Below are 25,531 nucleotides of genomic sequence, written 5' to 3'. Positions count from 1 at the left end.
GCCGTATATAGAAAGGTGCGCCCTATAGTCCCGAAAGTACGGTAAATTATAATGTTGCTTTAGCTGTCTTTAGTTGTCTTTAGCCGTCTTTAGTTGTCTTTAGCCGTCTTTAGTTGTCTTTAGCCGTCTTTAGTTGTCTTTAGCTGTCTTTAGTTGTCTTTAGCCGTCTTTAGTTGTCTTTAGCTGTCTTTAGTTGTCTTTAGCCGTCTTTAGTTGTCTTTAGCTGTTTTTAGTTGTCTTTAGCCGTCTTTAGTTGTCTTTAGTTGTCTTTAGTTGTCTTTAGCCGTCTTTAGTTGTCTTTAGCTGTTTTAGTTGTCTTTAGCTGTCTTTAGTTGTCTTTAGCCGTCTTTAGTTGTCTTTAGCCGTCTTTAGTTGTCTTTAGTTGTCTTTTCGCCCTTTATAGGTACCGCGTTCACATGGCAGACGAAGTTATGCAGACTTGGCCTTAATAATTCGGGAGCGATTTCAAACCAACAACAAGTTTGGGAAAAGATGGTTGAAAGTCTGCCATGTAAACAGCACTTTAGGCCCTACAGCCCTTCGTGAAGGCGTTGTGATAACAGATCATAACAGGTCGACTGGTCTACTTTTGACTTTGTTTTGCCCGGTTCAGTTGTTCACACTAGTGCGCTGCAGATTGCAGGTGTCGTTGACCTGAGGAGGACAAGGGGTGTGGTCAGTGTTTGTCTTCACGTCGCCGAGATTTCTTCGTGCGCAACTTGCACAAGTCTTTCTTTACTTCTTACTTCATCTTTGCCTGGTATGTTGCCGTCATTTTCTGTTTATTAGTTGTCACAGTAATGCAGTCACTGTGTAGTGTGTGTGTGTGTATGAGTGTGTGTGTGTGTGTGTGTGTATGCCAGTGTGTATGTGTATGTGTTTGTCACAGTGTGTGTGTGTGTGTGTGTGTGTGTGTGTATGTATGCCAGTGTGTGTACGCGCGCGTGTCAGTGTGTGTGTGTGTGTCATATGTGTGTGTGTGACGTGTGTGTGTATGAGATAGGGGGAGGGAGGGGACAGGCAGAGGCACTGAGACAGCCGGCCAGACAGACAGACAGTGAAAGACTGAGAGTGAGACATACAGTCAGATAGAGAGACATATGATAGACCCCCAGAACCATTGCATCAAGAACTTGTACAGAAACTAAGGACTGACAGAAGACAACGGGGTCATTGCACCATGCGATCAGTACGGATAGCGTCGCAATGTCTCTTGTACTAGAGGACTGGGTGGCCGAGTGGTAACGCACTTGCGCTCGGAAGCGAGAGGTTGCGAGTTCGACCCTGGGTCAGGGCGTTAGCAATTTTCTCCCCCCTTTCCTAACATAGGTGGTGGGTTCAAGTGCTAGTCTTTCGGATGAGACGAAAAAACGAGGTCCCTTCGTGTACACTACATTGGGGTGTGCACGTTAAAGATCCCACGATTGACAAAAGGGTCTTTCCTGGCAAAATTGTATAGGCATAGATAAAAATGTCCACCAAAATACCCGTGTGCGTGACTTGGAATAATAGGCCGTGAAAAGTAGGATATGCGCCGAAATGGCTGCGATCTGCTGGCCGATGTGAATGCGTGATGTATTGTGTAAAGAAAATTCCATCTCACACGGCATAAATATATCCCTGTGCCTTGAATATGTGCGCGATATAAATTGCATAAAATAAAAATAAGAAAATAAGAAAATAAATCCCTGCGCTTAGAACTGTACCCACGGAATACGCGCGATATAAGCCTCATATTGATTGATTGATTGATTGTACTGTCTCACGTTCAATTTGCCTAAAATTAGCCATATTGATTCGAAATATCCACCCCCGCCCTTCTCCCATTACGGGATGCTTGTTTTTTTTGCCCAGGTGTAACACGAAATTTTTACTCCACGAAAAATTTACTCCGGAGTAAATATTTCGTACGAAATTCTTACTCCGAGTACACTTTTCGTACGAGAAAAGAACTCCCCAAGGCATGAAAAAATTACTCCCTCCACGAAATGTTTACTCCCCATTTTTTTTACTTCCAGTAAAAATCTCGTACGCAAAAATGGGATGCGGGCGAAGGGATAATGCCAATAAGTGATCTCGCGCACACGAATGTCGCGCTACCCTCCTTCCACCCCTTCCACCACCAAGACTAACAGCTAGGGGACAAGGGAGTAAAAATGTCGTACACCTGGCATGGGAAGTTAAATTGCTCGTGTTGGGGTGACGTAATTTATTCGTTATTTAACATTTTTGAACGAAATGTTTACTCGGAACTCACCTGTCTTGGGGAGTAATTTTCTCGTGCAATGGGGGAGTGCTTCAGTTTTCGTAAAGGGAGTAACTTTTTCGTACGAAATGTTTACTCCGGAGTAACAATCTCGTGGGAGTAATTTTCTCGTGTTACACCGGCAAGCAAGACTCCTTTTTTGTGTGAGTTTCTCACGGGAGCATCTCGTTACTCCCCCGTATCGTTACTCCCCCGGCTCGTTACTTCCCCGGCTTAATTGTTACTAACCCTAACCCTAAGGGGGAGTAACGAGCCGGGGGAGTAAGGAGCTGATCCCGTTTCTCACAGTCTGCAGTCGATGTTTTTTTTTTGGATCAGTTCGTTACTCCCCCGGCTCCGCGTTACTCCCCCTTAGGGTTAGGGTTAGGGTTAGTAACAAGCTGGGGGAGTAACGATACCGGCTGACGGGAGAGTAACGAGATGCTCCCGGTTTTTTAGTGCGGCCACCAGTCAGTTTTGGAAGAACGACGCCAGCCATTCAGGTTTATTGATCTCACTCAGAGGATTTTGGTGTGGTTGTTATTTGCACTGACTCGGCGACATACATCCGGCAAGCAGCGTCACAGTGCCGTGTGTTCCGACACACAAACATAAACCTTGAACTGAGAAGCGAAACCGACAGCGTTTGGAGCCTATCTATCTGTGTAAAGTTCATTTCTGAAAAATGAAGCGTAATGTTGTGCAATGCAGTGAATCAAGGTCACGCTGCTCTCGCACTGCACAGCGCGTTGTGTACACGGCAACTTGCAAGACACATATTTTCTACTCCTACGCTCTTTGTTGTTGTCGGTCGATCATTCTGTGTCCGGGTTTGAGTGGGACATGCACACACACTGCAGTGCACTCGGCGAAGTGTTCATAGGGCTTCAGTGAAGAACCTCTGAGTTATTCCTGCCGCTTTCCACTTTCGTCTGCGTCTCACAAATCATTAAGCTTGTAAGTTTTTGTTCGTGTTCTTGTTCAGAGCCTGCGTGAACCGGGTAGTGTAATGTATTACATTTATCTTTAAATCTAACTACAATGCAGCCTATTGCACTTCCTTTCTATCCGTAAGACCGATGTCGATCAACAGCACCGCGTCAGTGTTGTCTGTGGTAACATGTTTGGTGCATGTGCACTACGGTGTGGTGTAGTTGCCAGAAAGGTCGGAGGTATATAGTGCACCTGGCGTTCTACAAGACAAGCTGTAAACTGGGAAATCATTGGGTGACTGGGGAAGTTGTCAGAAAGATTCATCAGCCACTTCCCGGAAAAATGTGTGCAATGAAGTACATTTACAGACAGAGAAGACCGTTAAGTTGATGTTGTAACTGACACTGAGATATGCCCGGCCATAACTATGCCCGGTCATAACTATGCCCATGAAGTTACAGACACGCCGAAGCACTACTTGCGTAAAGGTACATACGTGACTTGTTTCAGCCACATGACTGTGAGAGCTGGTAGAGCAAAACAAACATGTGGTTTGTTCATGTTAAACTAAGGCACACTTCTTACCGTGTAAACAGTTCTGCTTACAGTCTTAAAGATGTGGTCAGGCTTTTACACGGGATAAGACCATCCTTTCACTTGGTCACATAACAAAAAGCAACACCCTGGCTGCGATCTCTGGTGGGTTGGAATTTGTTTATGAATGATTTTTATTTAATAAAAAGCCATGCACTAGTACGTTGCTTTCACGAACTTGAATTCATTGATTCATCGCACTGTGCACATAGAGCACAAACGCAGTTCCCTTTTGTTATTCACGGTCAAAGTGGAAGGATTGTCTTATTCCATGTAAAAGTCTGGCCTGGTCTCAGACGGCGAGCCGAACTGTCTGCACAGGAAGGAGTGTGCCTTTAACCTGACAATCGGAGATTTCCTTTACGCGCGCAGTTTGAAATTGAACCAATCATACGCGCTGGTTGCGCTAGCTCGATGTTCAGTGACATGTACAATACAGCTTGGTGTCAGCCGTGTGTGACTAATCACTAGTCGCTTTACATCAACACGACTGGCAGAAAATAGTCGGCGTTTTTACATTTAGCCTAGTCAAGTTTTGACTAAAATAATGTTTAAAGGCACAGTAAGCCTCCCGTAAACCATCACAGAGCTCCCCGAGCGTCTACATACAGTACAAGCATACTTCCATTTAAACGCTCACCGAACGGGAACATCCTGGCTGCTTTCTGTCGAGCGTGAGAAATTTTCAAAGAATTTATTTTCGTGGACTTGGCCCTGAAGAACAATGGCGCCTCGTTTTGGTGCTGGACGGCTGTTATGAATATCCCGGAAATCACGCCCGGACAGTAAGCCTCCCGTAAACCATCACAGATACTGTCAGGCTTTTACACACAGTACAAACACCCTTCCATTTGAACGCTCACCAAACGGGAACATCCTAGGTGCCCTACGTAAAGAGCGAGCAATTTTTAAAGAATTAATTTTGCAGATTGTCTCGAACACTTTTTGGACCCATCCTGAACTCAGGTCAAAAATGACTTACTTCCCTTAAAGGCATATGTACACGAGTCATTCTCCAAAGCTGGTGAATTCTTAGGTCGGTCACTTAAAACGACATTTTTACAGAAGCAAATGTGGTTAGACTTTTCCCCTTGTTTATGTGGATACAGATATGTTTGAAGAAGCACCCACAGCAAAATGAATGAACATATTTGTATTTTGATATTAAATATAGTGTAATAATGTCAGTAAATCAACAAAAATGGCGTCAGAAAAATGGGAACAGGCTCGGTACATATATTGGAAGCTACGGTCCATTGACACGATAAATTCATTATGCATGATTTGTTGAAAAGTCACTTTGTGAAACGATAAAGGTTCATTCCTGTGCAATTGTTGTTATTTTCTTTGTGTTTGAGACCCCCAAAAATGAAGTTGAAAACAGCCTTTCGTACGCATCGCATGTTGTCACGCTCACTTAGATTTTTTCGACCTCTGTAACCAAACGAATTTCTTTATAATCACTATTTTTTTACGATCAAGTCAACAAGTGCAGCTTGAAGATGCAGAAAATGCATTCATTCAACCGAGGACACACTTTGGACGAATTTGATGTCTCAGAGAGTGTTTTGTGTCACACGTGATGGCTTCGTAACGGCCGTTTTCATTATAAGCTAGCATCAATTCAACTGAATGAAAACATAAATTTTTATGTTTGCACCTTTGTTAATCACCTAGCCATGCAGATGCGTGACGTTTTTTTTCACAATTTGTCGTGAATAATGACGTAATTCATGAAAAAAGAAGGTGTAGTTGACATTTTGGACGGCTGCGTTCGTAACGCCCTCTGCTACCGGCGAGATGCAGACCCCGATTGCTTGAGCACCTGGGAATCTTGCATGACAAGGTTGGTATTATTTTGTTGCTCATTCATTTATAAGCATGTTTGTAAAAAAAAAAAAAATTTAAAACCACGCAAGTGTGAATTCCATGAAGTTCTTCAGCCCCACCGGGTTTCGCTTGTCAGTCCTGTAATCTCATGAAGTGAGCGTAACGGCATCTTCGGAATCTTGCGATTTAAAATAAAACCTTTTCTTAAAACAAAGGTGTATGGTCATGTAAATTGCTCACTTATGACATTGTATTGCATTCTCAAAAGCGAATATTATGAATTTAATACTTTATCCAGTGACCAAGTTTTGTGCGCACCAGTGACAACAATTAGACGTGTTGTGAATGATGTCTCCGGTAGAAGGCTAATTATCCCCCGGAAAATTCCCCCTTGTACATCTGCCCTCTGAACAATTGCCCCTATGACAATTGCCCCCCAGACAAATGCCCCAAACCATGGGCGGACAGTTGCCCTCCCCCCGACAACTGCCCCCCGAATACCCCCTCCCTCCCCAGAATCGTGTGTGTGTGTATATGTGTGTGTGTACGTGCGTGCGTGCGTGTGAGTGTATGTGTGTGCGTCTGTGTTTGTTTCTGTGTGTGTTTTTCTGTGTGTGTTTTTCTGTGTGTGTGAGTTTGTGTAAGTGCGTGCGCGTGTGAGTACGTGCGTGCGTGTTTGTGTGTGTCTTTTTGTCTCTGTGTGTCTGTTTGCACGTGCGTGCGTTAAATGTTAACGCGTGCATGCGTGTGTTTTCGAAATGTGTATCTGTGTGCGTGCGTACGTACGTGCGTACGTATGCGTACAGGACGCGGTTCAAGCACCGTTTGGAGAGACCTGCATTATAGTCTGCTTATTCAGTGACACACAAACCCAAACCTGTGTGTGTGTGTGTGTGTGTGTGTGTGTGTGTGTGTGTGTGTGTGTGTGTGTGTGTGTGTGTGTGTGTGTTTGTGTGTGTGTATATATATATGTGTGTGTGTGTGTGTGTGTGTGTGTGTGTGTGTGTGTGTGCATCAAACGTTCTTGAAGGAATGGTGAATATAAAACTTAAAGCGTTCATTGTAGATATATTTATAATCATGATAGCAAGAGAAGTGTAAAGCGGTCATGCATAGCATACAAATAAAACACATATAGAATTGCAAGTTAATTTGTTTATATATTTGGACAGTAATAATACAATCCAAAGATTGATACTATAAACTTTATATTGCAGGTATTGGACAGAAAGCCTGGTGAGGTGCACTTTGTTTCCATGAGTGGCAGATAAAACACATATGGACAGCACTTGCAGTATTAGTTGCCTTTTGCTTTAAGCTTTATTGTTGTATATCCGGCACATTTTGTTGTCAGTTGTTCTTTCGGATTTTTCAAAGTATGGTGTTTGTTTTTGCATGATCTTAATATTGTTGATCACAATAAAATTGATATAATTATACATTTTCTGGTGTGTTTTTTTAATTATATGTGTGATTGTCAAATACGTATTCAACACCTCGTCAAATTCAAGGTTGTTACAACGTTTTCACATTTACGCAGGATCTCTCCTTCTCTCTCTCTCTCTCTCTCTCTCTCTCTCTCTCTCTCTCTCTCTCTCTCTCTCTCTGTCTCTCTCTCTCTCTGTCTCTCTCTCTGTCTCTCTCTCTCTGTCTCTCTCTCTCTCTCTCTCTCTCTCTCTCTCTCTCTCTCTCTCTCTTTCTTATTCCCTTTTTTCTGTCCACAAACCTTTTCTGTCACCAATATAAATGTGTGTACATGTATATGTATGTACGTGCCAAGGTATATTTAAAAAAAAAATTAAATTAAAAAAAAATTAATTATAAAAAAAAATTATAAAAAATTATTATTTCTTTATATTTTTTTTTTATTTCTTTCTTTTTAAACAACTCCTTATACATGCTTGTCAAGCTATAATTAGTACAACATTTACTCATTCAATATGACTGCATTATTAACAAATTTGTGTCACGATGATGCGCACGTAATGAGACGGGTATACCCCCCTATCAGATACCTGTATTTTGTAAGGAAACGTATTTCTTGCTTTTTCGTTTCTTGCAAACTGTCATTCTGATAACAAAGAACCTTTGAATCAATAATTCAACTCAAATTAGTCAATTTTTATTTTTGGGCCTTATTCCCACTTTTGTTAACCAGTTTTGGAGAATGACTCACGCACTCCCGTGTTTACAAAGTGTAGTTTGCCCATAATCGATGTCAAACGCACCATAAGACCATGTAATGACGATATGTCGCCATGCGCGGACCATATACATGCATTACAGCTTGTTCTAGCCTCTGAAAAAGTGAGGATGTCAACAAAGACGCGGAGTTATTTCCCTTGCGTCAACGTTCCCTCTGTTGGCAAATCTATAAATAGGACGATCTAGATCAAAATAAAAATTCAAATATCTCAGCATTTAAGGGGTCCTAGACCACAATATCTTGCAGGGAACTTAATTTAGCATGTCTCCAGCTGTTGGTAAAGCAATTAGCGTGTATAGTCATCGAGTACATATGGCTTTAAACTGGGGACAGCCGTGGATCGATGATTATCAGAATGTCAGTTTTTGGACCGTGGTGCGTTTTTGCGCTAGACCTAACTTTTAAAATCTAGCTTGTTACACAAACATTCTTTAATCATAAAAGAATTCTTTTTTCATCAAGACAAGATCAGTGCAATTCGAAGTTGTGAAAGTTTGAAAAAAGAAAAGCCCGGAAGCAGGGTCACGCAATGGTCTTAGCAGACTACGGTTTATCAGTCAGTGCATATCGCCGTTCCTCTCAACAGTCAAAAGCCATCGCTAGAGTTCTTGTGAACCACAGCCGTTTGTTTCGTGCATAAAAACGTGCTATTGTAAATAAGCTCACATCGAGTCGCATTCAAATAAGGCTAACTGACGACTACATTGTGAAAAAGGGAAACTGGATCACACGGGTTCACGATGGCTCAGGGGTAAGATAAACCACGCAAAAATAAATTCTTTGAAAATTGTTCGCTCTTTACGGAGGGCACCTAGGATGTTCTCAATCGGTGAGTGTTTAAATGAAAGGGTGTTTGTACTGTGTGTAAAAGCCTGACCGTATCTGTGATGGTTTACGGGAGGCTTACTGTGCCTTTAAACATAGGCTGGAAATCGAGACGACCTGGTTGTGGTGTATATGTGTGCGTGTGTGCAGAGCGATTCCGAGAAAACTACTGGACCGATTTTCATGAAACTTCACAAGAGTGTTTCTGAGTACGATATCCCCAGACTTTGTTTCATTCTTTCCCTACATGTCAGTCTTTGATGACGTCATATCCGGCTTTTAGTGAAAGTTGAGGCAGCACTGTCACGCCCTTTTGTTGACCAAATTAATTGACATTCTGATCAAGCAATCTTCGACAAAGTCCGGACTTCAAGTTTGTATTGCATTTCAGCTTGGAGGCTTAACAATTAATTAAATTACATATTCTTACTCCCAATCACATATTGCATTTGACTACGTCTGAGATGCTAGGTACTGAAAACGCTTACCCATCTAACACAACAAGGGGAAGCAAACCCATCACCAAAAAGGCAAACGTAGCCATGGTAACGAGAGGGTATCCCGGGAGTTACCTCCCCTCTGGTGGATACCACGTCACTTCCTACCACAACACGTGGCAACTCATACGATCTTTCAGCGTCCTAGAGAGAGGGTGTCCTGAATTTTTCGCTGACAGTGGCTATCTTTGTGAGACTTCTCACCTGCCTGCCACGTTTTACCTGTCTTTCACCTGTGCCGGCTCCAGTTGGTGAGCCGTTCTTGTTTTGGTTTGTTGTTTGCAAACGTCCTTTCTGTGTTGTTACTGATAGTTCGTCCGTGGGACTTGTGTTATCAGTAGCTGTTGCGTGCCGCCATTTGTATTTTCGTTAGCTTTGCTGATGTTTATTGTTTGGCATGTACCGGTCTTGTCTTCTCATGTAATTACAAGCTCGGTAGTTGTGTTCGTTGCACGTTCTTTGTTTTGTTTGTTTACTGAGTTTTCTGTCCGTTTTGAACGTATGTTTTTCAGTAAATTTTTGTCTTGCCTTGTTCGTTTTGGTTAGTCAGCATGGCTGACTCAGACGAGCGAAAGGGGTTAAGGCCGACGTTAGGGGTAAGGTAACAAGCCCAAGTCGTCCTCTGCTTAGCTGGGTGTTGGGGCTTCTTACGAAGCCCTCAACACTGTTTTTTCGGTGACTTTTTCTCCTCCGAGTTCGACTACTGCTGTACGTCTAGCTCGGCCGTTGTTTCGCCGCCTTCATCTTTGTTGGCTCCGGATTAGGGGGCTCTTGGTCCTCTTTGCTATATATATCTCTTGTTTCAGATATCCGATACATTGGCCAGCGGGAGATGCAGCGCTCTTCCGTTTTTCGTCAGCTCTGCTCTGCCTTCTTCCTTTGGGGTTGTGCAGTCCCTTGCTTGCTAGCTGTGGCTTCCGGTTCTGGAGTGCAGCTTCCTGCCTCTGCCGGTTCCGCCTTCTTCGCAGGCCATTCAAGTAAGTTGACCTGGTCCTACAGCCCCCGTGAGGCGTCTGGACTCTCCCTTTTGGGAGACAGGTCATTGGGGCAGAGTCACTCTCTGCATTCTACTGGTGACTCGTCCTCCCGTTTCGGCTTTGGACGTTGGTAACCAGTCTGTGCTTTATGCTAGCGTCAGTCCCAGCCAGAATGTCTGGGGCTTTGATGCTCAGCAGCAGCTTCCGTTTACGGTCGCCGCATTTCCGGCTTCGGCCGGAAGCACAGGTCCTTCTCTCACTTCCCGCTCAGCTTGTGTGGTGAGGGTATGGATCACAGACTGGCCTCCGGGCTTTATGGCTTCCGGCCTCAGTCTATGCAGTCTTCGTTTCCGCTATCGGCGGTTTCGGCGGCTGCGTCTTTCCGGTTTCGACCGGAAGTATAGGTCCTCCTCTCACTTCCCGCTCAGCTTGTGTGGTGAGGGTATGGATCACAGACTGGCCTCCGGGCTTTATGGCTTCTGGCCTCAGTCTATGCAGTCTTCGTTTCCGCTATCGGCGGTTTCGGCGGCTGCGTTTTTCCGGTTTTGACCGGAAGTATAGGCCCTTCTCTCACTTCTCGCTCTGTTTGCGGTGAGTTTATGGACCACAGACTGGCCTCCGGCCTTTTTGGCTTCCGGCCTCAGTCTATGCAGTCGTCGTTTCCGCTCTTGTGGTTCCGGCGGCTGCGTTTTCGGTTTCGGCCGGAATTATAGGTCCACCTACACACTTACGCTGCAGCTGCCGTGTATGGCGGGACCGTAGACTGGCCTCCGGGCCTGATGGCTTCCAGCCTCAGTCTTTGCAGTCTTTGTTTCCGCGGTGGCGGTTTCGGCGGCTGCGTTTTCGGGTGGTTTGCGGCCAGTTGACAAGAACTCCTGTTGCAGGTTCGGACTTTGTTGACTGGCAACGGCGGCCGTTCCCGGTTTCGGCCGGGATAAACGGTTCCGGTTTCGGCCGGAAGTATAGGTCCACCTACACACGTACGCTGTAGCGGCGGTGTACGGGGGGTCGCAGACTGGCCTTCGGGCTTTATGGCTTCCGGCCTCAGTCTATGCAGTGTTCGTTTCCGCGGTGGCGGTCTCGGCGGCTGCGTTTTCGGTTTTGACTGAAAGCGCAGGTCCACCTACACAGGTTCGCTTTGACGCTCGGGTTTGGGTGGACCACACACTGGCCTTCGGGCTTTCTGGCTTTGGCCTCAGCCTCTGCAGTCTTCGTGTCCGTTGTGACGGTTACGTCGGCTGCTAGCCGGCTTCGGCCGGGTTTGCTGTTCTTCTTCTTGGCAATTCCTTTGGATGGCAGGGAGAAGGCAACAGTGTCTGGCAATAGGCCCTCCTTCACTTGTACGCCCCGTCGTTGGTGGTAGGATGGGCCGCAGACTAGCCTCCTGGCTTTATGGCTTCCTGCCTCAGCCTACGCAGCCTTTGTTTCCGCTTTCTGTGGTTTCGGCGGCGGCGTTTCCGGCTTCGGTCGGGTATGCTGTTCCTCTTTCTGTCACTTCCGGTGGGACGTCAGAGAGGGAACAATAGCAGTCGGCTTTCAGCACTCTGTGCTTTGGTCAGGTCAGTCGGTGCTTCGCCCGGAGGGCGTTGCACGGCCTCTTGCCCGGGCCTGCGGTCGGAGGGGTGGTCTACTTACCCTTTTCCTCATGGTCAAGGGATGAGTGAGGTCCTTTTCTGGGTTACGGTTTTCCGGTTTCCGGGTATTCCGTTCTTCCTCCCACCGCTGGGTTTATGGCTTCGGCCTTTGTCCTTTTTAGTCCACTCTGAGGTTCAGTTGGTGGTCAGCGAAGGGACATGGTCGGGATTTCCGGCAAGGCTCAAGGCTATTCTTGCAGCTGTGGCGGACGTTACTTCCCGGTACCTTCCTTTTGGGAATTTTAAGTCTCTCACCACAATCATGGTCACTCTGTGGCTGTGCTGGGGTTGACTGGAGACTGGCTTCCGGGCTTTTCAGCTTCCGGCCTCAGTCTCAGCAGCCTTAGTTTTCGCATGCTGCGACTTGGTCGGTTGCATTTCTGGCTGTGGCTGGATATACTGACATTCCTCTTCTTTCCGGTTGCTTTCTGGGAGAAAGGAACGGCTGCCGCTTTCGGGCGTTCCAGCTCCTCGGCCGGGGTAGTTGTCTCGTCACCTTTCCGGTGGGAGGGGCTTCTGTCCATTCCGTTCCGTTGTCTCGGACGTCATTTGGCTGTTTCTGACTCGCTGTCAGTCAGGGTATCAGCTGGTATGATATTCTGGTACGCGCGTTTCCGGTTTTCCGGTTATTCCGTGTACTTTTTCTGCCTCTGGTGGATGTGACTTCGGCATTTTCTTTCGCTCGGCCACTCTGACTTCAGTTGGTGGCTAGAGAAGAGACATCTTTTGGGGTTTTCCGTAGCAGGGTGAGCCGAGATCAGGTGCTTGATCCTCGCTTCTCTGCCCTTCGGGGTTACGAGTGCCCGCCCTCAGGCGGCGAACAGTTGTTTCAGCCACGGGCTGCTGCTTCTGTCGCACTTCCGGCTGGCCGGAGAGGTGGTTCTCTTACCGGCGTCTTAGTTACGTCAGGGTGTTAGAACAACGATTGACCTTTGTGGTCATTATTGTCTGTCGCTGGGTCCGACTCTGCCTTTCTCGGCAATCAGACTTGTTTTGGTGTTTCGTCCTAACTTAAGCTGTTCTTGAGTTGGCCTCGGAGGTTACATTCAGTTTTCTGAGGGGGCGTTGTCTTTGGCAATGTAGGTCGGAGGAGTCATCCTTTGTGGCTTACCTTCTCTCTCAGTTTTGGCCAGTCCTCTCCTTCTGGAAGGGGGGAGCTGGCTAATGTTCCTATTTTCTTTTGTTTACCTGCGTACGGCGGGTACTTCGGAATTATGGCTGTCCTACGGACATTATGGCTTTTAGTCTTGACCTGTGCGATTGTCTCCTGCATTTCGCAGGTAGCTATGGCATTTCCGGCGCCTGTGTCGGTAGATTTCTAGGCTTTCTGCATCCTCTTTCTGAGGTGAGTCAGTACGACTTCCGTTCAGTCGGGTTTCTTGCTACAGTCACCCTTCTTTCACAGGCTACTATGTTTATGGTGTTGGCCCGTTGGCTCAGTGTTTGTCCCTAAGTCTTTCAGACGTGGACAGGCTTTTTCGGGCCTTTCGCTCAAACCCAGGAGGGCTCTTGATTTGATCTGGGATATAATTTCCAGTTTTTTCCTGAGACCCCTTGTCTCGGGAGTCTTTTGGCTGGTCGGCTTCACGCTTTGTCTGGTATGCTTACCAGTCGTGTTTTCGGCTTTGGGTTCTTGATTCGGTTTCAATTACCCACAAGCGGACTGAACTGCGAGCTCTATGGCTTGGGGGCCATTTTTGTCATGGTTACTGGTCACTCTAGACTTTTGCCCTCTGTGACTCCCGCACTTTCGGGTGCTTATGCTTGTTGCAAGTATTGGCTTCCTCGTACTATCCCTTTCTGCTTTGGCACGAACGGGTAGAGGATTTCGGGTTACCATCTCTTTTGAGAGCAGCAGGTCTGCCGTTTACGGCACCCTTCTTTAGCATGCGTTAGGGGTGACGATGTCAAAAGATCGCAGTCAGGGTTTTTCCTGTTGTTTTCTTGTGTCACTTCCTAAGAGTACCTTGATCGTTTCTTGGTTAGTTGTACTCTAACACAGAGTAGCAGACAGTGTGCTAAGGGGGGGGGGGGGGGTGAGCGTTTCTTCACGTTCTTGGAACTTTCGGAACGCTTATGCTCTTTTTGAGTTTTTTATCATCGGGTCGGACTCTGGTACTTTGTACTCAGGTCTTTCTCTTTCTTTTTGCGCGGAGTTTGGTCGCTCTTCTCTGGAGCTGACCTATATCGCTCAGTTGTTGTCGGGCTTTGGCATAGCCTTCCAACAAGAAAGGGGGGGGGGGGGGGGGTCAGATTGTCTTCCCCTCCTCTTGGCTCGGGTTCATGTAATCCAGGGCTCTTCTTCCTCCCTGGGCCGCCTTCTTTACGGTCCGGGGAGGAAGGGTTGGGCACAGCTTTCTGAAGGTGTCTTTTGCAAGTTTGGTCTAAGCGACATCCTGGCTGTCTTTCAGGATTTTCTCTGGCCCCTTTCTGGCTTGTTGGCAGGGGGCCAGTTCCTGGTAAGGGTGTTAGAGGCAGTTAGAATTTTTCTTTCCCACCGGGCCCTTCATGCCTTTTTGGGCAGCGGGCCAGTTTCTGGCAGGGTTTCTAATGGGAGTTGAATTTTTTCTTTCCCACCGCCTTGTTGATGTTATCTGCAATATGTGATTGGGAGTAAGAATATGTAATTTAATATAAAATTTCTAAAGTAAATTTTCATTTGATTAATATACTTACCCCAATCACATAGCGTAGGCCCGCCCGCCTGCCCCGCTTATGGTTTGAGTTTTCTTCAAGTCGTATGAGTTGCCACGTGTTGTGGTAGGAAGTGACGTGGTATCCACTAGAGGGGAGGTAACTCCCGGGATACCCTCTCGTTACCATGGCTACGTTTGCCTTTTTGGTGATGGGTTTGCTTCCCCTTGTTGTGTTAGATGGGTAAGCGTTTTCAGTACCTAGCATCTCAGACGTAGTCAAATGCAATATGTGATTGGGGTAAGTATATTAATCAAATGAAAATTTACTTTAGAAATTTTATATTAATGAGTTTGGTCATTAAAAATTTGAACATTTTGATTCAAATTATCTTTTTATAAAACGATCCAAAAATAATTTTATCTTACTCTTCATCATTTCCTGATTCCAAAAACATATGAATATGTTATATTTGGATTAATAACAAGCTCTGAAAAGTAAAAATATTAAATTTTGATTAAAATCAAATTTCCGAAATCGATCTAAAAACAATTTCATCTTATTCCGTATTGGTTCCTGATACCAAAAACATTTAGATATGTTATGTTTGGATTAAAAACAAGCTCAGAAAGTTAAAAAGAATAGAGGAACAAACAAGTCGCGTAAGGCGAAAATACAATATTTAGTCAAGTAGCTGTCGAACTCACAGAATGAAACTGAACGCAATGCCATTTTTCAGCAAGACCGTATACTCGTAGCATCGTCAGTCCACCGCTCATGGCAAAGGCAGTGAAATTGACAAGAGGAGCGGGGTAGATGTTGCGCTAAGAAGGATAGCACGCTTTTCTGTACCTCTCTTTGTTTTAACTTTCTGAGCGTGTTTTTAATCCAAACATATCATATCTATATGTTTTTGGAATCAGGAACCGACAAGGAATAAGATGAAAGTGTTTTTAAATTGATTTGGACAATTTAATTTTGATAATAATTTTTATATATTTAATTTTCAGAGCTTGTTTTTAATCCGAATATAACATATTTATATGTTTTTGGAATCAGCAAATAATGGAGAATAAGATAAACGTAAATTTGGATCGTTTTATAAATTTTTATTTTTTTTTACAATTTTCAGATTTTTAATGACCAAAGTCATTAATTAATTTTTAAGCCACCAAGCTGAAATGCAATACCGAAGTCCGGGCTTCGTCGAAGATTACTTGACCAAAATTTCAACCAATTTGGTTGAAAAATGAGGGCGTGACAGTGCCGCCTCAACTTTCACGAAAAGCCGGATATGACGTCATCAAAGACATTTATCAAAAAAATGAAAAAAAACATTCGGGGATTTCATACCCAGGAACTCTCATGTCAAATTTCATAAAGATCGGTCCAGTAGTTTAGTCTGAATCGCTCTACACACACACAGACACACAGACACACACACACACACACACACGCACATACACCACGACCCTCGTTTCGATTCCCCCTCGATGTTAAAATATTTAGTCAAAACTTGACTAAATATAAAAAGCGTGCTAACCCGCACAGCGCGACCATTACCGCACTATTCTGGCTTGTCGATTTCACTACCTTTTCCACGAGCGGGGGACTGACAATGCTATACGGTCTTGGTGAAAAAATGCAGTGCGTTCGGTTTTATTCTGTGAGTTCGACAGCTTGACTAAATGTAGTTATTTCGCCTTACGCGACTTGTTTTTCCTACATGCGTACATTCATGTTTCCAAGCCCTGAGTCTTTCGCTGTGAACTTGGGTTCTTTATCGTGCGCATGCGTGCACACGGGGGTGTTAGGATACCGAGGACAGTCTGCACAAAGTTTACTCTGGGAAATAAATCTCTCGCCGAACGTGGGGATCGAACCCACGCCGATAGCGACAACTGGTTTTTGAAGCCAGCGCCGCTACCGACTGAGCTATTTCCCCGCCTGTAATCATCATCTGTGTTATCGTCTGTCTGTTCTGACAGTGACAACCAGGCAGCGCACATCACACCATCACGATGAGCACCAACACCAACATCCCCGCCATCATCGGCAAGAAGCGTGATGGCGGTCAGCTGACGGAGCAGGAGATCCAGACCTTTGTGGACGCCGTGGTGTCCAAGACTGCCCAGGACGCTCAGATTGGTCAGTAGAGTGGTTCTATTTATAACTCACATAATCTGTAACACCTGTCTGGAACAGTACATTTGACACCTAAGGCGACATGTTGTTAATAACTATAACAATGCCGATAACCACTAACACTACCGGCACGGTTGGCCTGGTGGTAAGGCGTCCGCCTCGTGATCGGGAGGTCGTGGGTTCGAACCCCGGCCGGGTCATACCTAAGACTTTAAAATTGGCAATCTAGTGGCTGCTCCGTCTGGCATTTTGGGGTTAGTGCTAGGACTGGTTGGTCCGGTGTCAGAATAATGTGACTGGGTGAGACATGAAGCCTGTGCTGCGACTTCTGTCTTGTGTGTGGGCGCACGTTATATGTCAAAGCAGCACCGCCCTGATGTGGCCCTTCGTGGTCGGCTGGGCGTTAAGCAAACAAACAAACCTCTAACACTTTTATAACGGTTCACCTGACCTCTTACACATGTACCTGACAGTGCAGATGACCTCTGACACTTGGACTTAACAGTGCACCTGACCTCTGACACATGTACCTAACAGTGCACCTGACCTCTACTCCCAGGTGCGTGGCTGATGGCGGTGTACCTGAAGGGCATGACGAGCGAGGAGGCCGTGCACCTGACGCGCTCCATGATGAAGTCTGGCACCGTGTTGTCGTGGCCACCAGAGTGGAACGGGCTGGTAGTGGACAAGCACAGCACGGGGGGTGTGGGGGACAAGGTCAGCCTCGTTCTGGCCCCGGCGCTCGCAGCGTGCGGCATGAAGGTCAGTCAGGTCACGTGACAAGACGAGACGTTATGACGGTATGCGAGACACGACCTTTTGACGGCGGTACAAACAGCGTTAGAGATCGTTGCTAATTCAGATAAAAAATTTAAAAAAAGGAACACAAAAAATCGAGCTTTTCATATTAATCGTGCGTAAAATTAAACGGGTAGGACATTTTAATCATGATGAGAACACATAATACAGGAAAGACCCTGAAAACCTGATACAGAGAAATGGACCGTAAAGACAACTGCCGAAAACAAAGTTAAACTAGGATGGTAGTTAAACAACGGGAAGTGTCTGTTTCACTCCAGTTGGTCGTGCATTTGAAGTGACCATCATACTTGCAAGTTGGTACAGTAAAACCTCCCACTAACAACCTTTGTCCAGAAAATCAGTAGTTAGATTCCCCCCTGCGGGTTAGGGGGAAGAATTTACCCGATGCTCCCCAGCATGTCGTAAGAGGCGACTAACGGATTCTGTTTCTCCTTTTACCCTGGTTAAGTGTTTCTTGTATAGAATATAGTCAATTTTTGTAAAGATTTTAGTCAAGCAGTATGTAAGAAATGTTAAGCCCTTTGTACTGGAAACTTGCATTCTCCCAGTAAGGTCATATATTGTACTACGTTGCAAGTCCCTGGAGCAAATTTTTGATTAGTGCTTTTGTGAACAAGAAACAATTGACAAGTGGCTCTATCCCATCTCCCCCCTTTCCACGTCGCGATATAACCTTCGTGGTTGAAAACGACGTTAAACACCAAATAAAGAAAGAAAGAAAGAAAGTAGTTAGATTGAGGGATATATTGGGAGTTTACTAGTCGAGTTTCGTCACAATGGAGGCAACTGACGCGTGTTTCTTTCAGGCGAGGTATTTCTTTCGGCTAGCCGCTCGCGGAGCTAGGAGGCGAGAGTGTATATTAAACGGTTTGATGGCTAGGTACGCAAGAATTAAACACAATTAAACACAATTGATTGGTTCTGCACTGGTCGGTAAACAGCCATGGACAGCCAATCGGATTGGCAGCAGTGCGGCTGCCATGTTTTCTCGCCAAGCGAGCAAGCCCAAAGCTACCTAGCGTTCGCGGCGAGAATCCTAGCGTCCATCGCGGCGAGAATTGCCTAAGAAATGGTACTTCCTCGCCCCACTCGCCAATTCTCGCCTGTAAGAAACGGGGAACGACTTGACAGTTCGAGAGACACTCCTTGTTTGTTCTTTGCTGCTTCTGTTGTTATTAGCTGTAGTTACATAACTAGGATGTTCACTGACCGAGAAGTAGCGTGATGCCATGATCCAAAATCCATGTATGTTCCAGGTTCCCATGATCTCAGGCCGGGGGTTGGGACACACTGGCGGCACTCTCGACAAACTAGAAGCCATCCCAGGATTCTCTGTGGAAATGACGCCAAAGCGCATGCACGAGGTCCTGGAATCCATCGGCTGTTGCATTGTGGGACAGACCGGAGAGCTGGTTCCGGCCGACAAGGTGCTGTACGCCATTCGTGACGTCACGGCCACGGTCGAAAACCCTCAACTGATCACAGGTAGGACGGACAACTCCTCTTCCGTCTCTCTAACACTGCGACGTAGCATCAAACGTAGACCCACCACAACGTGTGTTCATAAGCCTTTCAGGTGTTCACTCTCACAACCATTCGAAATTGGTCTGGTCTTTTAACAGGAATTTCATCTGAAATTGTTGGAATATAGTTCATTAACCGAAAATAAGCGACCAGGCAAAACTATAGCTGACCAAGAAAATATATGGTTGTCATGTTGTTTTAGGTATGTTCTGTAATGACATAATTATGATGCTGTACAAACTGTAAGCTGTGCTTTGACCATGGTGTGTTGTGCTGTAAAACGTTCAATCGTCTGCAAGATGGCGGCATATATCTAGTTGCTAGACTTCACGGCAGATGAATGAATTAATGCATGTTCATTGCCATTTTGTAACAGCTATGCTTGTTGTGATCTCACATGGTGTACAGGCTGTATTGTGCTGTGTCTTATGGCATGTTGTAGTTAATTAACTAAACTTAGCAAAACAAATATTGCGACAATTTCATACCCTGACAAAGCATTCATTCCCGTATCATTTTAAAAATTAATGTTTTGTCGGGGTACGAACTTTGTCGCAATATTTGTGTGTGTGTGCTAATTTTATAATCTCTGTGATCAAACAACATGTACGTGGTAAAGGCTGCAATGCTGTGATGATAAGACTGTGGTGGTGTGTGCCAGGGTCCATCATCTCCAAGAAGGCGGCGGAGGGAATCAGTACCCTGGTGCTGGACGTTAAGACAGGAAACGGAGCCTTCATGGAGGATAGGGAAGAGGCGGAGGAGCTGGCCAGACTCATGGTCAGTCACACAGACTGACAGACAGACAGACGAACGCACGCACGAACACACTCACTCAATCACACACACACCCAAACACGCACGCATGCACGCACGCACGAAGCACGCACACAGACACACAGACACACACAGACACACACACACACACACACTCACACACACACACACACACACACACACACACACACACACACACACACACACACACACACACACACACACACACACACACACACACACACACACACACACACACACAGCAAGACCTTGCATTACAAAGAAGATAGACCTGCGAAAATGTATAAATGTGCGAGTAGCCAGTAGGGTAACCTAACAATGTGTGTGTGTGTGTGTGTACAAACATATGTCCGTGTGCCAGGTGGCTGTTGGCGAGGGACTGGGCATCAAGACAGCCGGACTGGTCAGCACGATGGACAGTCCACTGGGCAGGGCGGTGGGCCACGCTGTGGAGGTGGCCGAGGCTGTCCACTGTCTGCAGGGCAAGGGGCCACACGACCTGCTGGACCTCGTGGTCAAGACAGGTAAAACGTCACACCTGTCCGTTACATGTCCGTGGCACCTGTCCGTCATGTCTGTCGCTCGTTCCTCTTGACTGCAACAGCTATCACTATCATTGATGTTACTAACATTTGAATAACGAATTCTGGGAAATCGTCGCGATATAACCTTCGTGGTTGAAAACGACGTTAAACACCAAATAAAGAAAGAAAGAATTCTGGGAAATTGTTCAAGGGAAGTAACTCACTAGTGTGGCAATCGTGCAAACCTTGTTGCATGTTGCAGAACTTCTAAGATATAAGATACGTCATTGCAGTTTGGTGATAAATGATGGTTAAAGTAAGGATCATATAGACAAAGGAAAGAAGAATTGAAAGTTCAACAACAATTCTTGGCTTGCCGAGGGACACGAACCCGACCTCCTTGGATTAGATGCCTGGAGTCCTACCGACTCGATGTCTGTCTGTCATGGCCCGCACCCTGCCATACATGTATTTCACCCTGTTAAGCCGTGTCACTCGTCGTGCCTTCCTCGTGATGCTGGTGAGTGCACATGAAGCACGGAGCTCATGTCCCTCCCTGTTCACCATGCCGCATCACACTCTGCGTGCAATGACGTCACTGTGCTGAATGCGGAGATGATCCATGTAGATACGTTTCTGACAAGTTGCTCAGCTGTCCGTGTTAGACTACATTTTAACGTCCATGTCTGAACAGGTGGCGTGACGCTGCAGCTGGCAGGGAAAGCCAGCAGTTACGAGGCAGGTAACACTATGATCCGCAACGTCATCAGTGACGGCAGCGCCCTCGCCAAGTTCCGCGACATGGTTGTGGCTCAGGGCTCCTCTGATGACGTAGCCACGCGCCTCTGTGACGTCAACGGTGACGTATGGAAGGTGCTGACACCATCTGCCTACAAGACCACTCTCAAGTGCCAGAAGTCTGGTGGGTACTAACAACGAAAGGAGTTCTGACTCGGCCATTACTATTGAATGTATACGAGGTATGATCCAAACAAAATGATCAAACCGCGATTATACAAGTCTCAGGCTACTGATCATGAAAAGTAATATATCAATTGAAAGGCCAACCGTTTAACTGGTATACCTCTAAGAGATGACGTCATTTGGTTACTACGTCATAAATGACGAGGTTTTAAAATACGTCACTTTTGGGTTGTGCTTCAAAACAGGGTTTTTTGTCAAGCACCATGAAAATCTTTACTTCTTTGAAAGAGTGCAGCTGGATGGTTGTACAAAGAAAATGTCTACAAAGCTGAAGAACGTTACATGAATCAAAGCTGTTCCATATTCTACAATCTGACAAAAGAAAAGGGAAATCGAAACTGGGGAAAAAGGGAATAACTCTGACAAGCCAAACAAACTTCCGAAGAGCGCTTCAAACGAGAATAATGTAGCTGTTCAACATTTAAGAACTAAGATGAAAAAGTGTACATGCGAGTATAAAGTGCAAAACTTAAACTTTCATATGGAACAGTCCAGAGAATTCTACTCAATGATCTTCCGCTTCAGAAGCTGGCCGCAAAATGGGTGCCTCATAAGCTTACAGGGGAACGGACGGAGCATCATGGTCCTCTTGCACGCGATCTGCTCAACCGATGTGAACCCAGTAGACCCAAATTTGTTGTTACTGTAGTCACTGATTATGAGACTTTGGTTTCCTTCAACTTTAGTGCCAGAGAACACAGAAAGAAAGCGTGTCTAGACCAAAATGACGAGATGCATCACATTTGTAAGCGAGGTTTTCAAAGCAAAAACAGGGCTATTCGCTGTATTTTTCGACCACGAAGGTCCTGTTGCTGTCGATATTCTGTCTACTAACAGCACAGTCATTGTCACGTACTATGCAGAAACCTTTTTACCCAAATTTACTTACGAGTTTAGCAGTCAGCGACCAAACTGCGAAACCCAGACTGCCCTTCTCAGTCTCCACAAAAGAAGGGCCGTAACTCCATTCCTAACAAATCAAATGATCCCATTTTTGCCTCACACATTCTTCAGACCTGATTACACCCCTTGTGATTCTGGCTATACCCTCTTTGAAAATCAGACTTTTAGCCAACAAGTTTCACTGCACCCAGGACCTCAAAAAAGCCATCAAATCAGAGCTCAAAAGCAATCCCAAATAAGGTCATCTTAAGACCTCTTCTGATTGGCTTAGGCACTTGTGACTTTGCATCGATGTCAGAGGCGAGTAGTTCTAATGACTGCTGTATTTTGGGCCAGATACGCCGAACAGTCTGTAAAAATCACATTTGATCATTTTGTTTGGATCATATCTCGTAGTAACTTATCAAATCTGCTTTTGTACATGCTGTTATGTCAGACTTTGTTCAGTGGATGAAACTTTCTACATTTTTGATATGTAAGAAACGGGGCTTACTTTCACCAAGCCTTTTGGGAGTGCTCATGCATTGCCCAGAGTGAGGGGATCTGGGAGGGGACTGAGTTCTGTATTCATGACAGAGGGGCGCAGTGACACGGGTCATGACCCTTCATTGACCAAGGCCGCCTGCAGAATTTTTAATGGTGAAGCGATGAACTATGTTAAAGATAGTGATGTTGGTTGACAGGTGTGTCAAAGGTCATCCAAGATATCCACACCATGCCATGCGCCAAGGCGGCCCAGTGTTTGGGGGCGGGGCGATGAGTTATGTTAATGTAATGTTACTGATTGACAGGTGTCATCCAAGACATCCAGGCCATGCCATGCGCCAAGGCGGCCCAGTGTTTAGGGGCGGGGCGGACAAGGGCAGGGGAGGCGATCGACCTGGCGGTGGGTCTCTACTTCACAAAGTGCCTGGGGGACTCGGTCACTGAAGGTACGTCCATCACCTTTTGTCTTTCGCCCCTCATGCCATTTTCAGATTTTGCTGTACATTTGTGCGATTTAATGTCATAATCTGCGTGTATGTCTGTCTGTTCCATGAAATATTAACTAGCAGTAGTTTTATTCTAATGCCTTGCTAAGCTTTAACCCAGACACAAATGCTGATATGATTCAACTGAAAAAAAGAGAAGGTTTCACTTTATGTTCCTTGGATGTACTGCACTTCGCGAGAAAAAATGTGCTTAAAACACTAAGAGAAAAAAATACCCAAAGGTTATTCTTTGAACTTGATTGAATGATGCTGCTCTCCCTTTATATACTGTTCAAAAAAAGAAACGCATAGCTTGTAATATTTGGTTAATTTAGTTATATGGCTACAAGGATATCCACCAAACTGCAGAAAATGTTTATCTGGTCGTCGACCTTTCGTCCATTGCCACAAGTGAGCTCTGCACGTGACGCATGCGTTATCAGTGGCTACAATGTCAAAATTGCTCATTTGGCATGACCACTCGTCATGCTTCAGTGTAATCTCGTGAAACTCGGGGAATATTGAGCTCTCACCATGTCTTCCAAAACCCATAAAAGCGGATTGTTCGCCACAAAGAAATCAGACGACAATTCAGCGACGAAAGATGGCCCGATTGAGCAGAGAAGACCGCCAAATTGCATTGGGTCGTTTACAAGCAGGCCAAAGTCAAAGTGCAATCGCCAGGCACTTCCACGTGTCCCAGAGCACCATCAGTAGACTGTGGGTCAGGTTTCAAGCCACTGGCTCCGTTGCTGACTTGCCACGAGCAGGAAGACCAAGGGCGACAACTGCTGCTCACGACCGCTTCATACGGCTCCGCCACCTCCGGAATCGTTTCCTGTCGGCCTCATCTTCTGTCCAGGCTCTCCTCGGGCCACACCGATTATCGGACCAGACCGTGCGGAACCGCCTGCATGAAGCTGGTTTGAGAGCTCGCGGACCTCACAGAGGAGCTGTCCTCACCCGCCGCCATCGCCAGAACCGAGTGCAGTGGGGCAACCAGCACCTTCGCTGGACCGTCCGGAATCACTGGAGACACGTGTGGTTCAGTGACGAGTCCTACTTCCTGCTCCAGCGACATGATGGTCGGAGGAGGGTCTACCGGAGAGTAAACGAACGTTACGCGCCCAACTGTGTGGATGAGGCACCCGTTCATGGTGGTGGAGGCGTCATGGTGTGGGGGGCGATCAATACCGCTGGAAGGAGCACCCTGGTGCACGTCCAAGGGCGCATAACTGCCCAGCGATACGTGGAGGAAATTCTGCGCCCACACGCCCTTCCTCTTCTGGCTGACCAGGATGCCATATTCCAGCAGGACAACGCTCGCCCGCACACAGCACGACTCACCACCCAGTTCCTCACCGACCACCATGTCCAGGTGCTTCCCTGGCCATCCATGTCGCCAGACATGAACCCGATAGAACACCTCTGGGATGAATTGGACAGACGTGTGCGCAGGCGAGAAGAAGCGCCGGCAAATCACCGCGATCTATTGCAGGCACTTCAGGAGGAGTGGGACACCATCCCACAGCAAGATATCCGGCATCTGATCCAGTCCATGCCCAGAAGGTGCCGGGCAGTTGTTGCTGCTCAAGGCAGTCACACCCCCTACTGACTTGACAGCCTCGGCACCCAATCGTATTGATTGACTGATTGATTTGAAGATGCAAATGAACTGTGTGTGCATTCAACTGTGTCCATACCAAATTTCAAACAAATAATCTAAATATTGGATTTTCTGTTAATTTTTTCGAAAAATAAAATACATTTGGCAAGTAGCAACTATGCGTTTCTTTTTTTGAACAGTATATTTCAATGAAATTCTGGTTTGCTTTTCTGTCTGCTGTTTAACAAAAATTATATGTATTTTTAATTTTAACTGAAGTGAGGACATAATAATTATTGGATCATTGATGTTGCAGACACCCCATGGGTCACCGTCCATCATACCACACCAGAAGTTCCGGAAGCCGCCATGACACTTCTCAAAGAGGCTCTGGTTATCGTGCCCAAACTGACGTCGCCCATCGCAGACAGCAGAGTACTCAACATCATAGGACGTAAATCCCTCTGTACCACAAATCACTGACCTCACCAATCGAGTGCTCAACATCATATGATTGACGCAGGGGCGGATCACATCATTTTAAAGGGGGGTTTCCACATTTCTTTTAGGGACAATTCGACGACGCGAAACCCCCCCCCCCCCCCCCCCCACCCCCCCCCACCCCCACCCCCACCCCCCTGGATCCGCCCCTGTGACGTAAAAGACACGTACCGTAGCAATGCCCTCAACATCATAGAATGATGACGTAAAGCAGAATGGAACACAAAACAATGATTTCATCTATCACAGACTTTAATAATTGAGCAAAATATCTGGTATTAGCACACATTTGATCCTGTAGAGTTCCAGGGTATCTTAATGTAAACAAATCAAATCATGACCTTTTCACTGAACGGCTATTGTCAGCACGTTATGGAA

General features: G+C 46.0%; 1 protein-coding gene across 5 annotated transcripts; it reads left to right on the top strand.

Moving 5' to 3' along the window:
• The first annotated feature begins 443 nt into the window (after positions 1-443).
• On the top strand, positions 444-25,276 carry LOC138961922 (thymidine phosphorylase-like). 5 transcript variants are annotated; one of them, XM_070333594.1, is made up of 9 exons: positions 444-760; positions 16,364-16,523; positions 17,080-17,282; positions 18,599-18,827; positions 19,528-19,646; positions 20,026-20,188; positions 20,883-21,110; positions 22,867-23,007; positions 24,969-25,276. In XM_070333594.1, the coding sequence occupies exons 2-9, from the start codon at positions 16,397-16,399 to the stop codon at positions 25,133-25,135; spliced, it is 1,377 nt and encodes a 458-aa protein (XP_070189695.1). In that variant the 5' UTR covers positions 444-760; positions 16,364-16,396; the 3' UTR covers positions 25,136-25,276. The 5 variants fall into 5 exon arrangements, with proteins under 5 accessions (XP_070189695.1, XP_070189697.1, XP_070189696.1 ...); XM_070333596.1 differs by lacking the exon at positions 444-760 and adding an exon at positions 2,529-2,748; XM_070333595.1 differs by lacking the exon at positions 444-760 and adding an exon at positions 2,529-2,910.
• The last annotated feature ends 255 nt before the right edge of the window (positions 25,277-25,531 follow it).

The sequence above is a fragment of the Littorina saxatilis genome, linkage group LG3 (assembly GCF_037325665.1).
Source record: "Littorina saxatilis isolate snail1 linkage group LG3, US_GU_Lsax_2.0, whole genome shotgun sequence".
Classification (NCBI taxonomy): Eukaryota; Metazoa; Mollusca; class Gastropoda; order Littorinimorpha; family Littorinidae; genus Littorina; species Littorina saxatilis.
This window is presented reverse-complemented; position numbering and strand designations above follow the sequence as displayed.